The sequence below is a fragment of the Tetrao urogallus genome (assembly GCF_951394365.1).
Source record: "Tetrao urogallus genome assembly, chromosome: 8".
NCBI classification, from domain to species: Eukaryota; Metazoa; Chordata; class Aves; order Galliformes; family Phasianidae; genus Tetrao; species Tetrao urogallus.
The window spans coordinates 8,659,918-8,683,612 of record NC_136821.1 but is presented as its reverse complement, the minus strand read 5'-3'; the positions used below and the strand labels follow the sequence as shown (position 1 = coordinate 8,683,612).

At 40.6% G+C, this 23,695-nt stretch overlaps 1 protein-coding gene across 1 annotated transcript; it reads right to left on the bottom strand.

The window, feature by feature from the left end:
* Nucleotides 1-668: 668 nt before the first annotated feature.
* Nucleotides 669-18,242, bottom strand: CFAP221 (cilia and flagella associated protein 221; the record flags this gene model as incomplete). The annotated part of the gene is made up of 23 exons (XM_079538795.1): nt 669-792; nt 2,620-2,739; nt 2,926-3,015; nt 3,527-3,621; nt 3,922-4,080; nt 5,452-5,598; nt 5,743-5,850; nt 6,521-6,601; nt 7,033-7,160; nt 7,910-8,000; nt 8,908-9,003; nt 10,288-10,377; nt 11,459-11,546; nt 12,071-12,179; nt 12,399-12,510; nt 12,594-12,717; nt 13,242-13,401; nt 14,025-14,128; nt 16,138-16,238; nt 16,730-16,825; nt 16,922-17,008; nt 17,582-17,682; nt 18,125-18,242. 23 exons carry the CDS (start codon nt 18,240-18,242, stop codon nt 669-671), a joined length of 2,529 nt encoding a protein of 842 aa, XP_079394921.1.
* Between the last annotated feature and the right edge of the window lie 5,453 nt (nt 18,243-23,695).

The window sequence follows — 23,695 nt, the reverse complement described above, 5'->3', positions numbered from 1 at the left end:
TCAGCTTGCCCACAAGAAAGTAGGAGTCACCTCGGTTGAAAAGTTATATATATACTGAGAAATCTGCTTTCCTACAGAATACATCTGGAGCATCAGAATTCTCTCCTTAAGCTCTGGATTTCATCATTCCAATCCACATCCCCTTTTGTCAAGAAACCTGTGCATTCAATCAAACACCTGAACAGCTAATTAAATCTCCTTGGACATCATCTTTATGGATAGTAACAGTGTTCAAGTCTTCCGTTTCATTAAGAATCTCAAGTTTATTATTTAGAGTCAAGACTGACATACCTGCAGAAATTTAAGGACAGGCAATAACAACAATCTGAAGAATTCGCTCATTAGGGCTTCTCAAATTTTTATTTAAAAATAATGAGCTGTAGATTAATCACCAAACTATTTACAAGGTAATACTGTGGTTCTCTGATCCTTCACACCATTGAAAAAACAAGCAGGCCCATGGCTGAGGGTTGTCATAGGAGCAGTTACTGTGTTTGGGAAGTTATCACACAGAGTTCTTGATAGAAGTAACATTGCTGGTGGTTCTCTTTTATTTGCATAAGTAGCTGCTGAACTCACTGAATACAAGTAGATATAACTGTGACAAAGGAGGCCTCACATATTTACAGGGTAAACTGTCGCAAACCACAGATTTCATAGAATTATTTTTATTCAAGAATAAGGGCTTTATTTAGTGCTTTCATCTTCATCTTCTCCATCTGTTTTTGAACCCTTTCTCTGAGTCCGTTGTCTTGGGGTTGAAAATTTCCATCAGGATGTTTGTGTGGGTCTCTGCAAGAAGTTTAAAAGATTATTTGTATTTATAATAGCCAGGGAAGCTACTTAGCAGTGTGGGCAAAAACAAAGGAAGGGACACACATTTTCTCTTTTTTTAATATTGACCGCAGACAGTTTTCCATTACTTATGCAGATCTGCAAAGAGTCAAGTTATGAAAAAAAAAAATTCATTCTATTTGGCCAGTTAGAAAAATTAACCATCTGATAAATAAACACAAATAAGTTGAGTTTTTGTTTTTTGTTTTGTTTTTGTCTATGGAGAGGCATATTGCAATGGCCAGAACAAAAAAAATTATTTGCGTAAAGGATAAAGTGTGGAAGCTGCTGCAGAGGAGCACAGTGAAACACCACCCCATCGGTAACAGTGAAGAGCCTTCCAGTGACAAAAGAAAGGACTTGGACTTCACTGCTTGCTAGTAACATTTTGGTGCGTGTCCTATTAGATGTAACATATACTGAAAAACCTCAACTAAAAGAGACTGCTCAAATGATTCAGACACAGACAAATTTGAATGAAATGAATATCTGAAATATAGATACCTAAAGGTATTTAATATGGAAAAATACTGTCAGTTTTGAAGAAAACACCAAAAGAACGAACCTTATGATTACGGAACTACTTCCCCAGAAAAGGTACACTGTACCCATCCACCCAACAGTCATAGAATCATAGAATCACCAAGGTTGGAAAAGACCTAAAAGATCATCCAGTCCAACCGTTCACCTATTCCCAATAGCTCCCACTAAAAGTAGTATTGTGTACGACTGTGGAGAAAAAGGATGATTATTTTGTTACATAGGCTATATCAAATCCCCATGTTCTGATAAGCAAAGTGCCGTAAGATGCAAAAAGCAGCAGGGTCAGACACACGTGTTTTTACAGTGAATTACTTTCAATCAATGCTGAGGTAATCACAATACAGCAATCAGTGTTCTGTCAGAGATCTCATACTCAGCACTGTTTTAAAGTTTAACGGCTGACAGATGCAGAAAATCTGGATGTCAGTCATTCCCTCTAAAATCAAAGAAAGAAAGAGACTTCGGAATCTCTTGGTGAGAACTCTCAGTTTCAGGCAGTTACGTGCATCCTGAGTAGATAAGCATCTAAGCATTGTCATGACCACTTTAAAGAGACTGCATCGGTTGGATAGAAACATCAATTCCACAAACACACACAAGGTATCTGTGAAAACACTAAGTTCTACTTCAGTAATTTCTCCTGTGTTCCTCTGAAATCACTTATTTCACCTATACTGCCTACCACTCAAGTCCACTGCCCCCAGTGTTCCACTTACCAGCTGATATGCCTCCTTGCATCCTTCCTGTAACATCACATACCCCCAAATTTCACATACTTCATCTACTTCTGATTCCAGCCCCACAGCACTGCTGGGCAGCCTTGTACCTTTCTAAAACCACTGTGGTAATAATCAACTTCCTTACAGATCCTCTTTTTCTCAGCTTTCCTAATCCTCAAGATTTCTGTGCTGAACTACAAACTGAGTACATCAGCCTGACAGTACTGGAGGTAGCTGGCAGAATTTGTCTCTGTGAGAGGTTAGCTTCATGATAAAACTGAAGTTAAAGACATGCAGGCCAGGGTGTCATATTAAAATCTGTTTTCATAACTCCAATTCTGAGATCATACTTACAGTGCAAAATTTAATACAGGAGTCTTCTGATTTGCTCAAAGAGCCAGCTCTGCAACCCACTCAGTGACAGACACCCTACAGCATCTCAGTATAGCTTTCTCCATAATTCTGAAGGAGATGTCTTCAGAGTCCTTCCCATTCCTCTTCTCTAATTTCAAATTCTACTTACCTTTCTTCTTTCGCTGATTTTATTTTGCCTTCTTCTGAGATCATCTGCTCAATTTGTGGAAATTCAGCACTCAGCATCTCTGGAGTAAGAAGCACTTCAAATTCATTTTCATCTGTCCCACTAAAACCATTAATATGAAGAACAATCAGTACTTAAAATTTTTTAGACAACAAAACCAAAAATATGTCTTATTCCAGACACACTTTGTGCTTTTGCCTTCGATAATCTTTCAGAAAATGTTTAGACACATCCACACAAGCAATTAAGACAATAAATCACATTGAACATAAAAGAGGAGAAACTTACAGGTCAATTATATTCTCTCTGTCTCTCTCAGGCAAGTTATACAGCACTGGTGGTACATCTCTTGGAAGCATATCTAAGCTGTAAGGATCCCTGTGATGGAAATGGTATTTAAGATGAGCAGAGAGTAACTGCAGTTAACGTTTACATTGTGAAGCTTCACAGAAGTAGCTGTAGTTACAGAGAATATTATTATTTTTAAATTATCCTGGAACAAAAATAGTACACCAGAAATGCATGTAGTATGAGCCTGAGAGATGCTGGCTACCAACATGCGCTCAGGTGCCCACATGTTAAAAGGTTTTATTACTCATAGTTCTGCAGGACAAACACAGTTCGTACTTCCTGGAGCCTTCTGGTACTGAATCAAAATGCATTCAGTGCAGATGTTACCAAAAGTCCAGACAGAATCCAGGGCTAGGCATTAAACTTAACCCACCCTCCAAGGAGAGTGAGTAGGGGTTATCATTCATTTTAGATTGCTGAGAAGCAAGCAAGTCAACCCATAGGCCCACTTCTACCTCTGGGACTGGTCACCAGTCATGTAGTTTCAAGCAGCAGAAACTGCAGGTGAAAGGCCCTGTCTACTCAGTGTTTTTCTTACCTAGATGTTGTACTTGTTGATATGGGAGTGTTAGGAAATGTCAAATACACCACTGGTAAGAATCGTCTCCAGTCCATTACTCCACAAATCACTTCCTGAAATTACAAGTGCTGTTAGCCTTCTAAAACATCATGCAGCGGAAAGAGAAGCTTGCAGGTCAGAGCATCTAACTTCTTGGTTGAGAAGCAAATGTGGAGACCTACATTTCTCCATATTTAAAAGATACTACCTCCACTGCAAGGTCATGAAAATACAATAGACGGCAAAAAGAAAGAAAGAACAGAGAAACAGTCAGAGATAATTCAAGTCTAATAATAACAAGTTACTCTGATCCATGCACTGATTATTTAGGTGCACACAATTTTTACTCATACAATAAACTACAAAGGCCATACCTTGTGATGCAGAAACTTTTTTTGTGTGATTGGAATACTGGATCCTTTGGGGCACTCCTTGGTAAAGGTATATTTTGGATGAGGACAAAGATGATACTCAATATTTGTTTCACAGTAAGTTAAAGGAGGTAAAAGTGGAAACAATCCTGGAGTGGGGTTCTAAAAACAGAAGGTTATTTAAAAAAAAAAAAATTCTGAGCACAACAAAGAACTAAACTGATGAAAATTCAGGTCTTACATTAATAGTCTTCCTAAACTCACACTTATTCTCATTATGACTGCATGGTTCAGTGTGACCCTGATCAACTGTCTCTTCCCTGCATCACAGACCCATAATCTGCCTTGTTTATTCGTGTTCTGCTGACAAAAATCCAACAACTTATTTACTCCCAAATCTAATGTTGGTTCTCTGAACAGTTCTGAATCCAAGGAATGGAACTGACCTTGCTGTAGTGGAAGTGAGCATCTTTACCATCTATTTCACTGCACTAGCATCTGTTTCTGCATTTAGTTCAATGCTGGGTAACATGGGATCAGGCCTGGATCTTACACTGACATGACAAAGGGATGAGGGATGCACAGAAGATTTCATCAGTAAGTCCATTGGAGTCCTGGCTGCATTCAGTGGGTACAAGTTATAAGTGTTATGCCAAGACCACCAGACCAGCACACTATGCTTTGGGCCATTTTAGCTAACTAACACTGAAAGACAGCCACCCAACTCAGGCACAGCCCCATGCTGCCATGGAGATGCTGCCTGTACCCATGTACAGCACTTCACTGAGCCATACAGCTGTCTCTGCCCTCTCACAATCACCTAGGGACCCTCTAAGGCTGTGCTGCACTGTGTGGAAAATACTGTCTGCAGTTGGTGCCAAGTAGCACAATCTATGTGAAAAGCAAGTAAGAGAAAACCCTCCCACACACCTGGCTATGATTTTTTTTAATCTCTGTGCCTAATAATTGGAAATGTGGCTTTGATATGCTAGGAAAACTAATGGAAACTAAGGCAGCAGGATGCAATGCTAACAAACTGCCTACCTTCAGTTTTCTCAGTCTACTTAAGGATCAGGCAGAAGCACAGTATCCTGGCTGAATATAAGACTGAATCTGTCCTACTAACTTGGGCAAGAGTATGAAGTCATAGAAGGGCTGAGATGCCGAGATTATGACTTCTTTTTTACTGTGCAGATGAAGAAACAAATGGAGAAGGGAGAGGCCCCAAGGTGTATCAGGGAATCCTGGGATTAGTGAGCATTTTTGGAGTCTAGGACCAGTTCACTGCCCTCACGGGCAATTTTGTATTACCAGCCCTCCCCTCTAACCTGATCCAATTCCACCTCAAAATGAAATGGTGTCACTCTCTTCAGGATGAGCTCTGTAGTTCCCACCTACCAGAGCTTGCACCATAAGGGATTACTCACACTGGCAGGTAGTTTTAAATACCACTCTGAATAAGAGAACTGACTACTAATAAACAAACACCCTTTCACCTCCCTTCTCACTTTGTAAAAGCCAACTTCTACTTACAAAAATGCGAAGAGGGTTGCTCTCTGTAGGGTAGACTAAAGCTCGGGGAGGAACCAATTTTAAAAGGCTGATATCTCTTTCTGCTACTTCTTCAGATGATGGCTTGTGATAGTCCTTAGGAGAAGCAACTACTTGAACCAACTCATCCTTGAAAAAACACAGACATCAAAGGTTTTCGGAGCACGTGGAGTCTTTTGTTGTAAAATGTTGGAACAAAATTAATCAATTGTAGAAATATAGAAGCGGGAATGACTTCTTCAAGGCAAGTTTGTATTAGAGATGATCTGTTACCTGGGCTCCCTGTCTCAGAGCTCGGCAAAGTTTTCGAGTTTTATAACTTGCAGCTGTACGGTGTGCACGGAATGGCTGATATTTTATGATGCTGATATGCTGAGGAACCTAAGCACAAAGGAGAAAAAGATGCTGCAGGAGATGACAATAATCATTCTTTATAAACTCGCAGATGGAATGGAACTTTCCAGCTTTGTCACAGACACATCACATATCTGTGGGAAAAGATATTCAGATTGCCATTCTACTATGCAGAATACAACCAAAATTTTGAGAAGCCGTACTTAACCGGGGCAAATGGAATGAGCGCATTAAGGAACATTTCTTTTCTATGAAAGACTGTGGGATTAGCACTTTTGTGATCAAATATACTGAACTTAATGGGGTGGAGAAAAGCTCTATCAAGCAATATAATTTAACACTGGTAGGTGAAGAATAAGGACATTAATAGAAAGTTTCTATACTTGTTATAACAACTGTGGAGAAAAAAAAAAAATAACAAAGGAAGAGGAAATTGAGCCAAAACCTTCACTGATTTGAACCTGAGGAAGTATTCTCACTTTGATAAGGAGTGGAATTTGGACTTACGTTATTCAAAAAGCTGAGAGGGAAGGCTTTAGAGGTCAGGAGAAAAAAACTGTTTCTGAACTCAAAGTTAAAAAAAACCCACAGTACTACACATTTCAAGACTTGATGCCCATTGATGTCACTGAATCAGGTAGAAAACACATCTAACTGGACTGGTGAAAGAGAGAAACAGGGAGCTGTACTGACTCACCTTCAAGCTGTAAGAGGGAAGGAAGCATTTCATTTTCACATCTATACGTTTGACAGGAATTGGGCCAAGGGCATCAGGTTCCTGGAAGAGTACAGTATTTTAACCCCTTAACATGGTGGACATTTTGTTTTGCACTGACAGTAGTTCATCAGCATGGCTATCTGAAAACATACTAGATAATTATGCAAACATTTTAATACTTCCTCTGCCCTTCCTAGGGCACTTCAGTTGCTTTTAAAATTCGTTTTCCTGGGCAAAAATCACAGATTTTAACTAACTTTGGCCATTAATATATTAAATATAATTTCAGAATGAAATTGAGAGAATGCAGATATTTTAACTGCTTTCAGCAGCACTCTCAATAAATCTGAAGTCCTGAACTAACTTGCTGGAACTCCACAACACCAGTTATGTTGTAAAGGATAAAAAAAAAAAAACTGTACTGGGCCTAGGGCCAACATCACCAACAAATTTTTTTGAGTAGTGGCCACCATTTTGGTTACTATACCTACCAAATCGCGGTGCAATTTGTGGGAACTGTAAAAGGGGAATTGAGAAGGTAACATTAGATCTTCAGGTATGCTGGAAGAAATGCATTTGCATTCTTCTCTCTTCTCTATTTGGCTGAAACTTCCATTTTCTGTCAGGAATGGAAAGCAAATATTAAGATTTTGTAATACAATTCAACACACTGCTTCAGAAATAGAATCAAGACACAAAACATATTTAAAGATCTTCCTAACACAGAATAGGTTTATGCATTTTAATAGAAAAAGCAAGGTAATCCTTCCTAAAGTCCATCTGTAAGGTAGTGTACACAAAACCTTCAACTAACAAACAGATCTGATTTCCATGTTACAGACCACCCATTCAAGAAAGGGGCTCTATTTTCACTCAACAAGGCAGAAATAAGTCAGAACACCTCTACTACACCTCCTACTTCAAGCACCCCTTCAACTCCTGCATATGGGGAACTAAAGAGTGCCTGTTCACACAGGCAGATGGGCTGATATGGAAAGGTGTTCCAACAGTTGTTAAACAGTGCATGTATGAGGTGACATACAATAAGAAACACAAATCCTCTTCAGTCTCCACTACTACCAATTGTGGCTGCTCTATTACTAAGTGGATAAGTTGCAAGGCTCTTCAAAAGAGATTGTTTAAATATCATGAATAATGTGTATAACACGCATGTATAAAAGTATGTCTTTTTACAACAGCCATTTCCACTGTGTCACACATCTGTTTTTTGCTTGAAGACCCCTCTGTAGGGACTGTTTATCCATATATATCAACATGTATTTGATGCACCAGACCTACCGTAGCTTAACACAAATTATCAATAACTCATTGTCAATCTACCTATCAACTGCTTCTTCTGCTCCTTACCAGATATAGAGCCTTCCTCCAAATCTCTGTCTTCCCTTGTCAGCCCACGGAACAGAAGCAGTAAATGATTTAGACGAGACTGAATCACAATCTGAAGGAATTATTTTATATTTAAGAATAATATTAAGCTTAACATTCTAAGATTTACAGTCATAGCAATATACATACATGACAGCTGTATACTACAAAGGTCACCCAGACCACCTGCTTCAGAATTTTTGCTATAGTTTTCTGTTCAGAAGGGATAAAAATGGAGAAAAATTGCTTTTGAAAGAAATTGAACTCCACAGCAACATTACGTAAAAGAAATGGACTGTACAAACTATCTGGGCCATTTACTTCTAAGAGCTTCTCTCTATGAAAAAAGGCTTTCCTTATAAACAGACCATACCTCTTTTATTAGAATTTATGCCCATTGTTTCCTGTGTTCCCACCATGCACCACAGCAGAGAGGCTGGCTTCAATAACCTCCTCAAAGGAGTTGAAAATTGCTGTCCACTCCCACCACTTTTCGTCTTCAGCAGAGTAAGTCCAGTTATCTCAGTGCCTCCCCACTACCCAGACTCCAGGCACCTCGACAGACTTACACTGATGTAAATCCATTTTACTGATATATTTTTTTATACTGAGGTCCTAAAACTGGGCATAGCATTCTATATGCATTTTGAAGTCTTCCCTTTTTGTTCAAAAGTATTTTTTACTTAAAAAAAAAAAAAAAAAAAAAAAAAAAAAAAAAACTAAATTCTTCCACACTTTGTTAGTATTGATTGATTGTTGTAGTTTCGTGGGGTTTTTTTTGTTTGTTTGTTTTTATCTTTAACCAACACCTAAGGACAATAATCACTCCAGATCCTTATTTTCAGGTGAAGCAGAGACAACTAATGAACCATCAAATCCCTAGCTTGCTAAAAAGTCTTGTTATGTGCTAATCTGCATGCTCTTTTGTGCTGTTTCCAAGGCACTAAGCTATCACACTGCATTCCAGGTGTTCACATTACCTTGTATGCTGCTTGTTGGAATTTCCTCAACATCCTTTTTCTGTTTGCCCAAGGGTCATTACGGAGCAAGTCAAATGTGGGATGAAAACTTGGATGCTGCATGGTATTTAAAAGGAAAAAAAAAAAAAAAAAAAAAAAGGATCAAGGGATGGATTTCTTCCATCCTTGGCAGAATTCCTAATTCTGAAATTAAGTTAAGCAAAAAATGTTCCATCAAATTACTTCATTCCAGGTCCCTGTCACCCTACTTGCATGTAAGCAGAATTTTTCACTACAAGTCCTAAAGGAAGGTAATCAAATATTGCAGATGCAATATGGTGAGTGCAGAGGTAACATAGCACGGTCTGCATTCACAAATAAAGGACAGCCACCTACTAAGAGTGGAGTCCAATACGTGGGCAGACAAACAGTAGGAAGAATGGACCAGGTCTCCAGTGAATACATACTTCATCCTGCACAAACGTGAAGTTGGAATAACAGTAAGGGCTCAGAATGAAGGCCCAGCAAATTCAGCATTTCTCTCCAATAATAGCTTGGAATAAAAACTTACAGGAGGGTGAAAGATCACAGTAAAACTAGAGAAACAATTCACCAGAATAACCCCCCAACATCTAATTACTTCTTGCTTTGGACATACTTGAGACAGAGGCAATATTTACATTTAACACCTCGAATCTCTTCAGTTTTAGATTGATGTGACAGAAAAACATAACACCAGATGGGACTCCATCGATGCTATGGTACAGTAGTTCTCTCCAAGAGAATAGCCACTCAACCAAAATTTAGATTAGGAAGGTGCTCAGAATTGCACACAACCCCATGCTGTACTCGCCAAACAATTTTCAACACTTAACAGGCATAAGAGAACAGAAACAGACCAGCTACCACAGCTATGATGTTCTGTAAGAAGCAAGCAGAAATGATTCATCCATTATTCCTTCAATAGCAGACTATTTATTAAACAAAGTTCCCAATTATTCCAGGAAATGAATCCTAGCAATTACCACAGAGACAAAAACAACCCTAGTTACCAGAACTCTTGTCAATTCAACCTGCAAGATAAAGGTCACAAAACTTGTGATTTGCTTAATTTTATGTTTTATGTATGAGAATGCTACTCCTGTGAAAGCTCTCAGGAACGAGCAGTATGAACCTCAGGTTATATTTGTAGATTTCTAGTTGTCTCTCCCATTAGTATTGCTAATAGAATACCAGAATGAGAAGATGAGCTGTGCATGCAGCTCACTGCTGGCTTTATGACAGTAAAATGGAGAACAGGACATTGATTCAGAAATGGCCATACTAGGAGGAAAAGCATTGAGTGACAAATATTTAAGGCTGTTTTTTAGCTTAGCAAGTGATAAAAGCAAAGAAACAAACCTGCTCAACAAGCCGGAAAACACGTCTGGAAGAAACCTCTACTTTGTTCCTTTGAAACTCCTCTTCTATGATAGGATCTCCTCTTTGAATCTAATTTGTCACCAGGAAAAATAATCTCATTAGTGCAAAGTATTCAGTGATTTCTTTTTTCTTCATTTACAATTAGTGGAAACTCACCATGTAACACTCTACAAACACTTCACAAAACACAGACTTCACTCCCTTTCAGTGAGTGATTATTACAGCCTTGTAGTAAGTTAAACAGTAAAATAATGTTCTTTTTGGACCAAGAAACATCCACAGACACTACAACCAACAGATAAGTATGTAAATGTTTCTAAACAACGTGATTATACATTTAATTCAGTGATATAACAAGCTAACATTCTAGATTGTGGGTTTGTTTTTTTTTACTTACTTCCTCCTTTGCTATCATTAAAAATAATGTTTGAATTTATTCATGCTTAATTCAGTGTATAAATTAAGCCTTGATCCTGTCTATAAATAATTTTACTGCCATAACCAATGGCTTGCAACTCAGTGAGAATCAGAAGCTGGCTGTATGTCTACAAGGCAAGATAGGAGGAAGAAGTCCCTGAGGGCTGTGCCATATGTGGACAAACATTTTCTGTCACTACCTATTGTTGCTGTTGCCTCCACAGAAGACAGACTGCAGTCAGGGGTGACTGAAAGAAATCAAAAGGCCCTGAGAGCAAAGGTATAGCAGAACATGCTGAATTATCTTCCTATGGCACTGTATGAGAGCACTGACTGGGTTTAGCTCTTCAGTAGTGAGTCATTCAGAAAGGTACAGCATAAACAGAAGGCTGACTGCATCCACAGCGCTGAAAGGACTGCTGCAACGCTGCGCTGTGATGTAGCTACATGGAAACCTACAGGTTGAGCAAATATCTAATTACATTTCCATTAATAACTTAGTAGCTTATCCTTCCCTCTGTCCACCTCCAAGAAAAAACTCTCTCAGTAACACTGACACAAAGAAATAATAAAGATATAAATGCATGAGGAAATTCAACTAACATGGGTTTGTATCAATGTACTAAGAAAAACTGAATATGTGAAGAGCATAATACAATTCACTAGTGCACTGCATGTAGTCTGAAAGTATGAGTTCAATTTTGAATTTATAGAAAAAACAACAAAGACTAACCTTATATTGCTCTTCTTCCCTTTGTCGATTTTCAATAACCTCCCTTTTAAATTCTGCAGATATTGGATCTTTGCCTTTACGAACTTGCCTGTATTTCCAGTAGAAGGAAGAAAAACATTTTACTTAATGTACTGTTTGTTTCATTGTAAGTTTGAAAGGCTGACTCTCCTGTTCCTAAGGCATTTAGGGGTCTGTAGTATTCAGCTTAAGAGCAAATCTGACCGCAAGTGAAACCCCAGTATGCTTACGCATGATTATGAATTTTGCTTTCCACCTCTTGATGTGCAACTTTATTCACACCATTACATATTTTAGCCTTGACTTACTGACAACCATAACAAAAAGGCACAAAGCAGGGTGGAATGTGCGAGATTAGACGAATAAGGTTTTCAGGAAGATTCTGAATGCAACTGTAATACAATTAAAGGTATCATTGGGTACATTCGTGTTGCTTTTAGGCAGGAGGGATGAAAAGAAAAATAAAACGGTTTCTTAACTGTAAAACAGGTCTATCAGGACACAAAATGGCCGCATTGCAAACCAGTGCATATTGCATACATCATTCACAGAGGCCTCAGTCAAGCAAATCTCAGTGTTTTAATTAACACTTACCACTTCAGATTATTTGCTTCCTCTTCCTTAATGTTTTGTTTGACTTTTAGCTCAAACACTGCTTCCTTCATCTGCCTTGTTTTTATTCCTTCATTGCCTTGGCAAAGGACTGCAAGAATATCAGAAAGCCACATACTAGATTGAATTTTTAATTGGGAAATAACACCCATGGTGATAACTGAATTCATTAATGCACAGGCTACTTCAGGTAAAGTGAATTTCTTACAGAAATAACAATCACATAATCTCAGCAATTCTAATGCAAAGTTTCTAAACAGAAATCTAGAAATACTGATAAAACTGAGCTTATGCTGCTTAACTATGTTACCTTCTTTCAAGTTCTTAATCTTCAATTTGCCTGGTTCCTGATTCAAAACAGTAGCTACAGCATATGGATTTGACAAGTCTGTGGGGAATTTCAGGTTCTGGTATTCAATTTCCTAAGAGATATAAATTAATAACAAGAAACAGAAGCAAGAAAGATTTTCAGCCCAGGAAAGAACTTGCACTTATTTCCTCACACCTTTACTTTTTGAATAGCCTTGGATCGTGGTAGGCTGAATTTGTCTCTTCTCCACACCAGTGATTTTCCAACAGACACTGCTTTTTTCTCTGGACGCTTTTGTTGTTTTTCAAACGGTTCTTTTCTAGGCAGCAGAAGGAAAAACATTGCTAAGTACTCTGTAAATGGTATCTAATCTTATTGCATGAATTTATATCCCTTCTAGACATACAAGGATACTGGAAATACTTTTCCAAATTACAAGTGGAATCAAACTTCCTAATCTGGCTAATTTCATAGTTCACAAAAAAAATTAGGTAAAGCTCAAAAAAACGTATCTTGCAAGGCCTCAGCAATAAGAATAACACACATCAGGCATCATAAGCTGAAGATATTCAAGGATATAGGGTATTATATTATTCAAGGATTAAGGATATTTAACATTATTTTGCAACAGTTCAAGCTCATTCAGAGGAAGTGCATTCTCAGTGAATGATGTAAGAAACCAGGTAAAAGTATTAACACTTGTTAACATTAGCTTGTAAGTGACATCAGTGCATTTTAAGTCACCACAGATACAAATGCCTAAAATGATCATAGCGCAACAGCATTAAATCCTATTGCATGGTATCTTTTAGAACTGGGCAAAGAGCAGTCAGACACACATACATTTGACCCAGATGGGGTGTTGATGTTCCTGTGAACACACATACATAGGGTTCTGAGTGGAACTGTGAAATCAGTAACTGCATTTTCATTTGTGCTGTTCCATACTCAAGGGGTGAGTATTTCACAATTACTTCCTCTTTCCCATTTCCTGGAATAATTCCTGTGATTAAGGAAGAAAAACAGTAAGAGTTCATCTAAACATGAGCCCACTTAAGTATGCTCAAATGAATTCTGTACTACATTTTAAAAACAATAGTAGTGTTTAAGTTGATGGCAGTAGGCCTGGAAAATGTTTCAGATCTCAAAGCGTCTTTCCATTACTTCCAGTTAGCTTAAAACCACTACCCCTTGTCCTCCCTTGATATATTGCAACTATTTAAAACATACAGTCAGAAGGAATATTATTCTAAAGGAATGACCCAAACCAAAGCAGTAGCATAGTTCACCTTTGTGAACCACATATCCAGTAGAGTATAAATACTACTTCTAAAGAGGGATGACACATCCAAAAATCAGAAAACGTAAAATATTCAGAGTTCACATCAAACTTGTCATAACTACAGGCAAGATTTTTTTTTTCCTAAGGTCCTAAGTTCTCCACACTGGGGGAAAAAAAAATAGATTAGAAGCTTTATAATCTCATAAGACTATTTGAGTAACTGCAATAATTTAAATGTTAACAACTTAGCTGTCAGCATCGACAGGAACACTGCTGTTTAGCATTTTGTCAGTTAATCACTAGTAATTTCAAATAATTTTCAACTTTAAACAGGTGCAATCTACCAGATATCGGCTGGACAGTGAACGCTCTGTGAGGCTGAATAAAATCAATGTGGAATTCAAAGTCTATTGGGCAGCTGCACTGCAACGGGATAACATATTCCTTACTGAAAAGAGAGTAACAAGGAAATAAAAGTTAAACTACAGTTTATATACATCTTGATATACCTGCTAGTTATTTTGCATCCTGACTTACTTCCTCTGACCCACACAGAATCTGATCAAATAAAACTCCATACAATTTACTTTACAGAAATTATTTTTGTGTATCCTTACATTCTTGTATGCTGCAATATCTAGTCAGTACAAACAATCAAAACTGGAGCCACAATAAGTACAGAACCAGAAATCAGTCTCATCCCATAACCATGCTTGCAGAAGAAGATGAAAAAAATACTAAACTCTGCACAGTTTTCAAGAGGATTGAGTATTCCAGTACATCAGAATGACTGGACCACCCCAGAAATAATCATGCTAGGGCCTCATTTTCATTAAAGCCTTTTATGTTTCACAGTGGTTGTTGGAGGGGTATTACCACATATCTTATCAAGCCACCTTGCCTTAGTGTGTATCTGTTTTTAAGTATCAAACAGAAACACAAAAACATCGTTGTAATGCCATCCATCAACCTAGGAACCAAGTCCAATTTACCCAGGCTTATTCCTGCTTTTTGACTGAAATCCTACCCTGCTGATTAGCAAAGAACACATGTTATACACAGTGTTCTTTTGTAAAGTGCATTTTGAAATGGCTAGGGAAATAAACAATAGAAGCAAGGGTTTTTTTCTCTGTCTTAATATAACCTGTTCATGAAGATGTAATGGCAAATTGGGAAAGCAATTTGCTTTAAAGTGTAGTGAAGCTTTCAAATCAGTAACCAAAGTGCCTTAAAAATGTGGCAATCATTCCTTTTGTTGCCTAATGGATGTTCTGGGCCTAAAGAGAAAGCTGGGTGGTAGAATGTAGGACTTATCCTACACTTCTGGAAGTAAAAGAGATTTTTTCCATTGATATCAGTGAGCTGTAGATCACAGTTACAGGGATTCTTGTAACAACCAGAAAGATGGAACGCAGAATGGTGACACCAAAATGGTGACACAGTAGGCATAACGACAAAGGGACAAGCACAATGGAATGGTGTTACAAAGAAAAAGGAGAAGTGCTCACCCATCTCTGAAGATCTAGATTCACAGGGAAAGCTCCCCAAGGGAGGTATCTCCAACCAAAGACCTTTCTACAGAGGCAGTCAGCCCTTAAAAGAGGTCTAAGAGAGGTGCAGCCAGGCTCCACCCTTCCAGTCACACACATCAATTGCCTTCACCTGTGCTCCCAGGGCTGACCTGATCCTTTCCCCAGGTGCTCAATCAGTGGTTCAGGCTGTGATTCAACAGTTACCATGCAATTCTGCACAGTAACAGGTATTTCAGAGAGCTTTACGTTAGTACAAATCAATATAGTTTTAAACACAGCACAACTAGACACTAATCAACAGATTCTCCTTTCTCCTCTTCCCATTTCCAGTTTCTGTTAACAGTTATTACTTATTTGTTCACGAGAGCAGTCAGTGTCACATCTACCAAAGAGCCAGAGTAAGATGAAGTCTATGCTACCAGAAGATCATGTTAAATATTTTCAAAAAGAAGAAGCAAATCTAATGATTGACTGATCTTTGGATTGAGGTTAGCTATTTGCTATCTCTGAATTACAATTACCCGCTCACACTTTAATTTCCAGAACCATTCTTCTCGACAAGGAAGACCTGTTCTTTTTAGGGTTTACTAGTGCTAAAAAGACATAGCACTTGAAGGTGTACAAATTATAGACAACAGTTATATTGCTTCAGCACACCATGAATGAAGTGAATCAGCACCAACGTAGACCAGCTAAACCTCGTTTCAACTGCGTGTATGTTTAGTTTGTACAGCATCTACTTTCCTGTGAATGAGTGCCTGAAACAGTTCATACACAGAACTGTTTTGCAGTCCAGACAGTAGCTGAATTCCTTAAAGCTTATAAGACCTTAAGATGTACAAACAGGGGAAAATGAGATTTTCTGGGTCTGGTGCATGTCCCATAAGAAGTGGGACATCTGTAAGGACTTGTGTCCTTAACACACCTCTGACCAATCGATACATCAGACATATTTATAAATGATGGAAATTCCAACACATTCACAGTAGGGTAAGCATGCACAGGAACAACTAAGGTATCTTCTCCCTGCAAAAGAAAGGGGGTGAATATTTATTAAGAGTAATGAATAAATGTTATGCCAAATACAAGTTCCTGTAATAGCTGGTAGGTAAGTGAGCATGGTGTACATTCAATATCATCTCTGTGGCTGCTTAGGATCTTGATATTCTGCTTGTTCACAGCATCCATCTGTTTTACCACACTTTCAGTAACTATCTAGAGCACCTCCAGTGCTTCTCTGCTAAGACATTGCACAAGTGTGGCATAAAGTCTGGGCAAAAAAAAAAAAAAAATTACAGAATAATGACTATATTGTATCCACAGCTCTGGGATATTTACAGAGGAAAAAAAAAAAAAAAAAAAAATGCTTAAACCCAAATACTAAAATCCTGACTCACTAGGAATAAAACCCACAAAGTTCTAAGTGATTAACTGTACCTTTATTGTAATCATAAAGTTTGAATAGTCCCTTCATTCCACTAGAACTTTAGGTATACTTTCTCATAATAAATCCTCACCTGACAGTGAATTCGGATGCAGTCATAGTAATAACGCCACTCATCAGGACAAAAATCAACAGTAAGCACATATGACAAGCCGGGGATGAGTCGATGCTAGAAAATGACCCAAAATAAGATAGAAGTCATGTATAAGCTGCAAACAAACAGTGCTGCCTGCAAACAGCCATGTTAAAGCTTTCTGACACTCACTGTTTTGTTGTATTTGATCTGAAAATACTTTGTCTGGGGTGGTATAACGTGAGGGTTTATTACATTGCCAGAAATATTTATCAGCTTCTGTAAAACAAAAAAAAAATACCAAAATGATGTTACAATATAAGAGATCAACTGAGAAAGCCAACAGTATGTTTTATGAAACCATCCACAGGCACATTAATAAAGGAGGCAGACAAAGGGAAAGCAGAGAGATGAAGAGGAAATACTCAAATCGTTCACAAGAAAGAAAAAAATACGTCAATGCCCTGACTTTTGTTTCTTAAATTCTATTGCTCCTAGAAGAAGGCTAGGGCTGCTTTAAACATGTGTGCACTAGAGAACACAGTTACAGACTCAGCGACGGTCTGTCCAAGTACATGTTGAAAACAGTCCTTTCCATAGTTAAAGCACGAGTCCATGACTTGCAGGTCACATGCCACTCTAACACAGGCACATGGAAACAAATAAGTAAAACAGAGACCCTAAAGGAGAGTGGTGCATATAGCATGGTACTTGTCTGTTTCGTTACCACAAAACCACTGATTTTAAGTGCTGCCTTTTAGAGTACTTGTAGAGCAAATGGCCTCATGACCATAAGCCCAGCTTCTGTTATCCTTTTATAAGCCCCAAGAGGATCCCTGCCCTGACACTTACCAGTGTCTGCTGGTGATGTTTTCCAACTTCATACCCTCCATAGTGTAATACAGCAGGCTCTGCCTGTATAACATTGCTCTTCTTATGTTCTGAATAAACCTCTACAGAGAAAGACAGTAAAGCATGGAAAATAGGCAACCAACTAACACACACACACACTACTGACACATTTAGCAAGTATATTTATGTTGAACTCAATGTATTACAGAGAGAAAAAGGAAACAGCTTATTTGTCTTGGTAAGCAGGCACGGTTCTTTAAATTGAGGCTTAAGGTGACATCTACTACCCCAGCAGATCCATGATTCTTTCACCAGTTTATCTCATGGCATCTGTCTCTTCAACAAGCCACCACAAAACTTTCGGGTCAGCCAGAATAAGTACAGCTGTTGTTTTTTTCCTGACTCCATCTCTCATGATTTGGGCTCTCAGGGAGACATAGGATGGGAGCTTGGCCTACGAGTTGAGAAAAATAATCTAATATCCTCGAAGTAACTTACAGGATTGCTCCAAGGTTGGGGAACGGTCAGAGAACACAAACTTACTTGATTCCAGCAGGTGATTGGGGACAGCACGTCTCTTTTTAGGTTCCTCCACCAGGCTATCCAGGACACTGGGTATTTTCTTGAAGATTTCTGTGGAGGCTGATTCAACCAAGTCCATGTTACGACTCAGTTGGAATCTGAATGGTACTAAAATTCATCAGCACCTAGGGTCAAATTAAAATAACATAACAATATAACTGTCTTCCCACTGATAACATCTGTTGGCTAAAATCTCCTAAAACCATTTAGATTTTTTTTAAAATTTTCCTTCTGAAGTAGATTACAGAATACAAATCCCAAGACCAGTTAAAATCCTTCCCCTCACATGAGGAACGGATTTACTATCTAACATTCTTGATTGTAACCGGTAAGCATAAATACCAGATAGCTAATTGCCAAATATCTTCCCAGGTGGACATAAATTATACAGCAAATTTCCAATCACTTCAGAGAGCTAAGTGTCAAATAATCAAACAGATTTGCATCACTATTCATTTTAAGATTATTCACATTAGGTCCACAGTGGTACAGAGACAAGGGCTTGCTCCTCAAGAAGCCAAGCACTGTGTTACTACTGATGTTACATGGTCACTGAACACTGGAGAATCCATGCTCAGCCACAATCCATGGGTCTTGTTACCAGATACGCAAAGCTCGATCACGTCTACAAAACTCCTGAAGTCAAGTCAGTACAAGGGTAGTAGCTTCAGACAGCAATTACTTCTGAAGAAAGCTTACAGCCAGAAAGTCTATCCCACTGCAGGAGAGAGCATGGCTAAACCAGGAAAAAAGGAAGGACACCTTTGAGCTAGTAAGCTGAACTTAAAGAAACTTGATTCATCCCAGCTTCCCAAAGTACACCCCAAAAGGTCTGCTGCAGAGATACCATGTACTAAGGATGTGCAGGATGAGGTGATTCCAGAAGCCTCACTCCCATGGCAAGCTCCAGAACTTCATCTGTTCTAGGGCTTACAAGGGACACTGGCTGTAGGACATTAGAAGGTTCCTTCTAATGATACCACTATCCAAACCGACTTGTGCAGGGATGTTCTTCTAATCTCTCTTGAGTGTTTGGGTTATTAACTCGCAGATTCATTTTTAATTTTTAAATATTAATATGAGGGATAAGAAAATTGGCATTTGAATCTTTTGTTTAGATAGCATCAGTTGGGTTATTTGTTTAGTGATGATAATTATAAAACCAGAAGGCCAAGAATATTATAAATCTTGTTTTAAGTAAGCACAGTTATCAGAACATAAACTTACGTAATGAAAAGAGCAAACATTGCACAATAAGAACACCAGATATTACCCATCCACAAGAAATTATCTTCCCAAATATAGCATGCAGTCATTGGATCTCCTATGAACAGCTGCAGGGAGAGAAGGAGAATCAGAGAATCATAAAGTTTGGAAAAGACCTCTAAGATAAACAAGTCCAACTGCTGACCCATCCCCACCACACCCACTAACCATGTCCATCAGTATCATATCTCCACAGTTCCTAAACACCACCAGGGGTGGTGACTCCACCACCTCCCTGAGAAGATACTTCTGAGTTCAACAGCAGCCATTATGATTTTTCACCTCTTGAGATGCTACATTTTATGTCTGCTCTTCATGAATGGGAAGCTGGGAGCCCAGCTCAGGATGATGCCACATTACTATCAGTGCACACCTGAACGCACTCAGTATTATACCTAACAGACACTCTTCCTGCCAGGCTCATGTCACAGGGCAACTTTCTTCTCTGAAAGAGTGGTGATGCAGTGGCACAGCTGCCCAGGGAGTGGTGGAGTCACCATCCCTGGAGGCATTATAGAAGCGTGGAGATGTGGCACTGAGGGATGTGGTCAGTGGGCACGGTGGGCATGGGTGGGTGATCTTGGGGGTCTTTTCCAACCTTAATGAGTCTGTGAACTTATTCAGGAATAGAGGCTCGATTAGCTGCTTGAACAACTGTGCTGGTTATATAATCTACACTATAGCAGTACTTCAAGATCCAGTGCTGCCAAAGCTGAACTGTTAGTACCGAAAAACAAAGCCTAGGAGCAATATTGCTTTCGTTTTGCTTTGTCACTCTCATGCAGGCTTGAATGGCCCTAAAGGGCTCCAATATGTAATTAACACAGATCAATACAGGTGTGAGGGAAGGAGGGCAGAGGCAAAGCAATGCCCTGCACACCTGGGTCAGCACTTCTGAGTGCTGATGAGGTCCCACACTGCATTCTGTGGGATCAAGCCTGGCATTTGTCTTTCTAGATGTCTTTCATTTATTTTTCTAGAATGCTTTAGGTCTTGCAGACAAAAGTTGAGTGGTTTTGCAGGCTCATAACATTGTTCTGGTTTACAACCTCACATAGCATTAATCAACAAATAAGACAGAGGCTTAACAGCACGTACTACCACTACCCTAGCCTCAATATTATTTCCCACTCCGTGACCCTGAGCACACACTTTCCACATGCAACATAGAATCATAGAATCACAAGGTTGGAAATGACCTACAAGATCATCTAGTCCAACCGTCTCCTCATCACAATTGCCACCATTAGCACTAAACCATATCACGCAGCACGTCATCCAGACGCCTCTTGAACACTGCCAGGGACGGCGACTCCACCACCTCTCTGGGCAGACCATTCCAGTGCCTGACCACTCTCTGAGAGAGAAAGTTCTTCCTTATGTCTAATCTAAACCTCCTCTGATACAACTTGTGGCCATTGCCCCATGTTCTGCTCATTGCCTGGGAGAAGAGGCCATTTCCCTCTTCACCACAACCTCCCTTCAGGATGTTATAGAGTGCAATGAGGTCTCCCCTGAGCCTCCTCTTCTCCACACTGAACAATCCCAGCTCCCTCAGCCGCTCCTCATAAGACTTGTGCTCCAGACCCCTCACCAGTTTCGTTGCCCTTCTCTGGACACGCTCCAGGACCTCAACATCTTTCCTGTAGTGAGGAGCCCAGAACTGAACACAGTACTCGAGGTGCAGCCTCACCAGTGCTGAGTAGAGGGGGATGCTCACCTCCCTGCTCCTGGTGGCCACACTATTTCTAATGTAGGCCAGAATGCCGTTGGCCCTCTTGGCCACCTGGGCACACTGTCGGCACACGTTCAGCCGAGCACCAACCAACACCCCCAGGTCCTTCTCCACACTCATAGGAAACCTGCGAGATGAACCACGCACACAAGTACACCCACCCTAACGCTGCCCCACTCACCTCCGCACCGCGCAGCCCGCGCCGGTTGCCGGGCAACGGGTCTCCACGCGGGCTGCACCACTTCCGCCCGGCAGGGGAGCGCCCGCCTCCATCGGGGCGCCGCGCTGAGGGGACGGCGGCGGGTCGGGGCGGCTGGGCGGGAGGAGAGATTTCTGCAAAACCCGCCTTTGGCGCCGAAAATGGAACGGCCCGTTGCAGGGCTCAAACCACGTCGGGCTTCCAAGCAAAAGGCCGTGGGAATATAGCGGAGCAAACAGTGTGCTGGCATAGTTCTCTTCCCACGGAAACGCGGTTCGTGTGCGCGTCTCTGTTTGCACGGTCCTAACGGAGCGTAAACCTGAATCCACATCCGCCTCCATGTCAGAGGGGCTGAGTACAACACACGGCTGGAAAACGCTCTGCAAGGTTATTGCAGAGGCAGCACATAAACGCAAAAAGGTGGCAGAAATGAGGGTTGTTGGCCAGCAGAGCTGCGGGCTTCCTTGGGATGGTTGAGATAAATAAGGATTGGGAACTGAGATTTAAACAGGTGATTCTCACCTCAGTTTCATAGCTCTGTTATGGTTATCAGATGCAAAGGTTTGCACAGGTGGCGGTTTCCCAGTTCTTATCTTGCATCCATCTCCTGTCGAGCCCTCACCTTGCACATAACGCCAGGGTCACACAGTGCTAGGGTGTTCATTCACCCACTAGTGTCTAAATCCAACATCAGCTCCCCAAAAACCCTGGGCAACCAGTGCCTGTGTCAGCAAATATCCCCCACCCAGAAGTGGGTGAAAAAAAAGCTCCCTTGGTGCCACAAATGCATGAGCAGTGGCTTTCAGGACAGTCTGTGACAATGTGAACAGAATAATAAAATACTCTCTGAGCCAAGGGATGAGGCAGAATGACTTTGCTCCCACTGAGGTGACACAGCACTGCCTATGTGGTTTCTGCAGACTGCTGCAACCACATCGCTTGGCTGCCTCTCAGACCCCCTTTTAAAAACTTGTTTAACCCTTCGAGCAGTTTTAACCAAATTCTGTGAGCAAGCAGACTTCTTATGCAAAAGCTCCTACAAGTTTTGTGTGGACAGTGGGAAGGAATGCAGAAATATTGGCCCTTTGCAAAGGAAACGCTGAGCATGTGGTAACTTTCTGTTGTGTTGCCCACTGGGCAGCTGCTGGGCAGGACAGCTATAGCTTGGTGCTTCTTGCCCAGCTCCTAACCTGGGGACACTGAGGGAGATGAGGGTAGTGTGTAGGAGAAACAGAGAGCATCGCAATTTGGCTGCCTTAGGGAGCACATATAGGCATGAGCTGAAATTACTGTGGTCAGAGCAGACATGGGAAGGGCACCATGCTCTTTAGGAAACCCTTATTCCTCCATTATGCTACTTAGGGGGTGGCTTGCTCAACACAGTGACTGGATTTTCAGTGCACAGTAACAAGAAAAGTATGTCATAGTCACAGTCAGTGTATTGGCAGGAAGATCCAGAGCACTCCCTGCAATCTGGGAGCACTTCATCATATTTAACTTGTGCCTAGGTGATGGGAGATGGCAAATCAGAAAAGGTAACAAAAGTTGTTTTGAGACATTTCACCATAGCTGAGGTTTGCAGCTGACTGAGGCTGAGCACTGCTGCACAGAACAAAGTTTGGCTCTTCTTGAGGCCATGCTCATTACTGTGCTAGAAGGAGACATGTCATGCCAAGGCTCAGCTCACAGCCAAGGTAAGCAGAATTTTGCAATAGTTTTGCTAAAGAAACAAAACCTGTGAAAATAAAGTGTGGCCAGCTGAGAGGGAAGGGGACTGCTCAGGTACACTTATAGGGAAGCTGAAGTCTACATCCCACCACAAAGTACCACAAGGATACAAACGCAGTGGCACCTTGCATTCCATAGCATCAGGACCAAATGCAGACAGGCTGATTCTCTGGATGATGTATAAGAGGGTGGAGTGGAGCATTTAGAGTCCTCTTCAAGAAGAAGGTGTGGAAGAACCAAGTCCTCCTGCCCTTTCCCTCATGCCTAACCCCAAGCCCTAGCTCACCTCCAGCCCCCCAGTTCCCCCACAGCAACCTCTGCCACCCTTCAATCCCCACTGCTGAGTGCTGCATGCTGGCTGTGGGAGGCATGTGCAGAGCTGCCGGCAGCCAGAGCAGCACAGCCAGCCTGGATTGCATTCCTCAAACCCTGTTTCCCAGCAGGGCACTTATTCCAGGGCTGGGTCCTCCCCTGGCTGCGTTCTACACTAATGACTATTTCCCCTTGATAAATTACCCTCGCCATCGTGGGGCTGACATCTTACACTGGAGCCCTGCTTGGTCCCTTATCATGGGAGCATGAGGAATGATCGTTCCCCACCGAC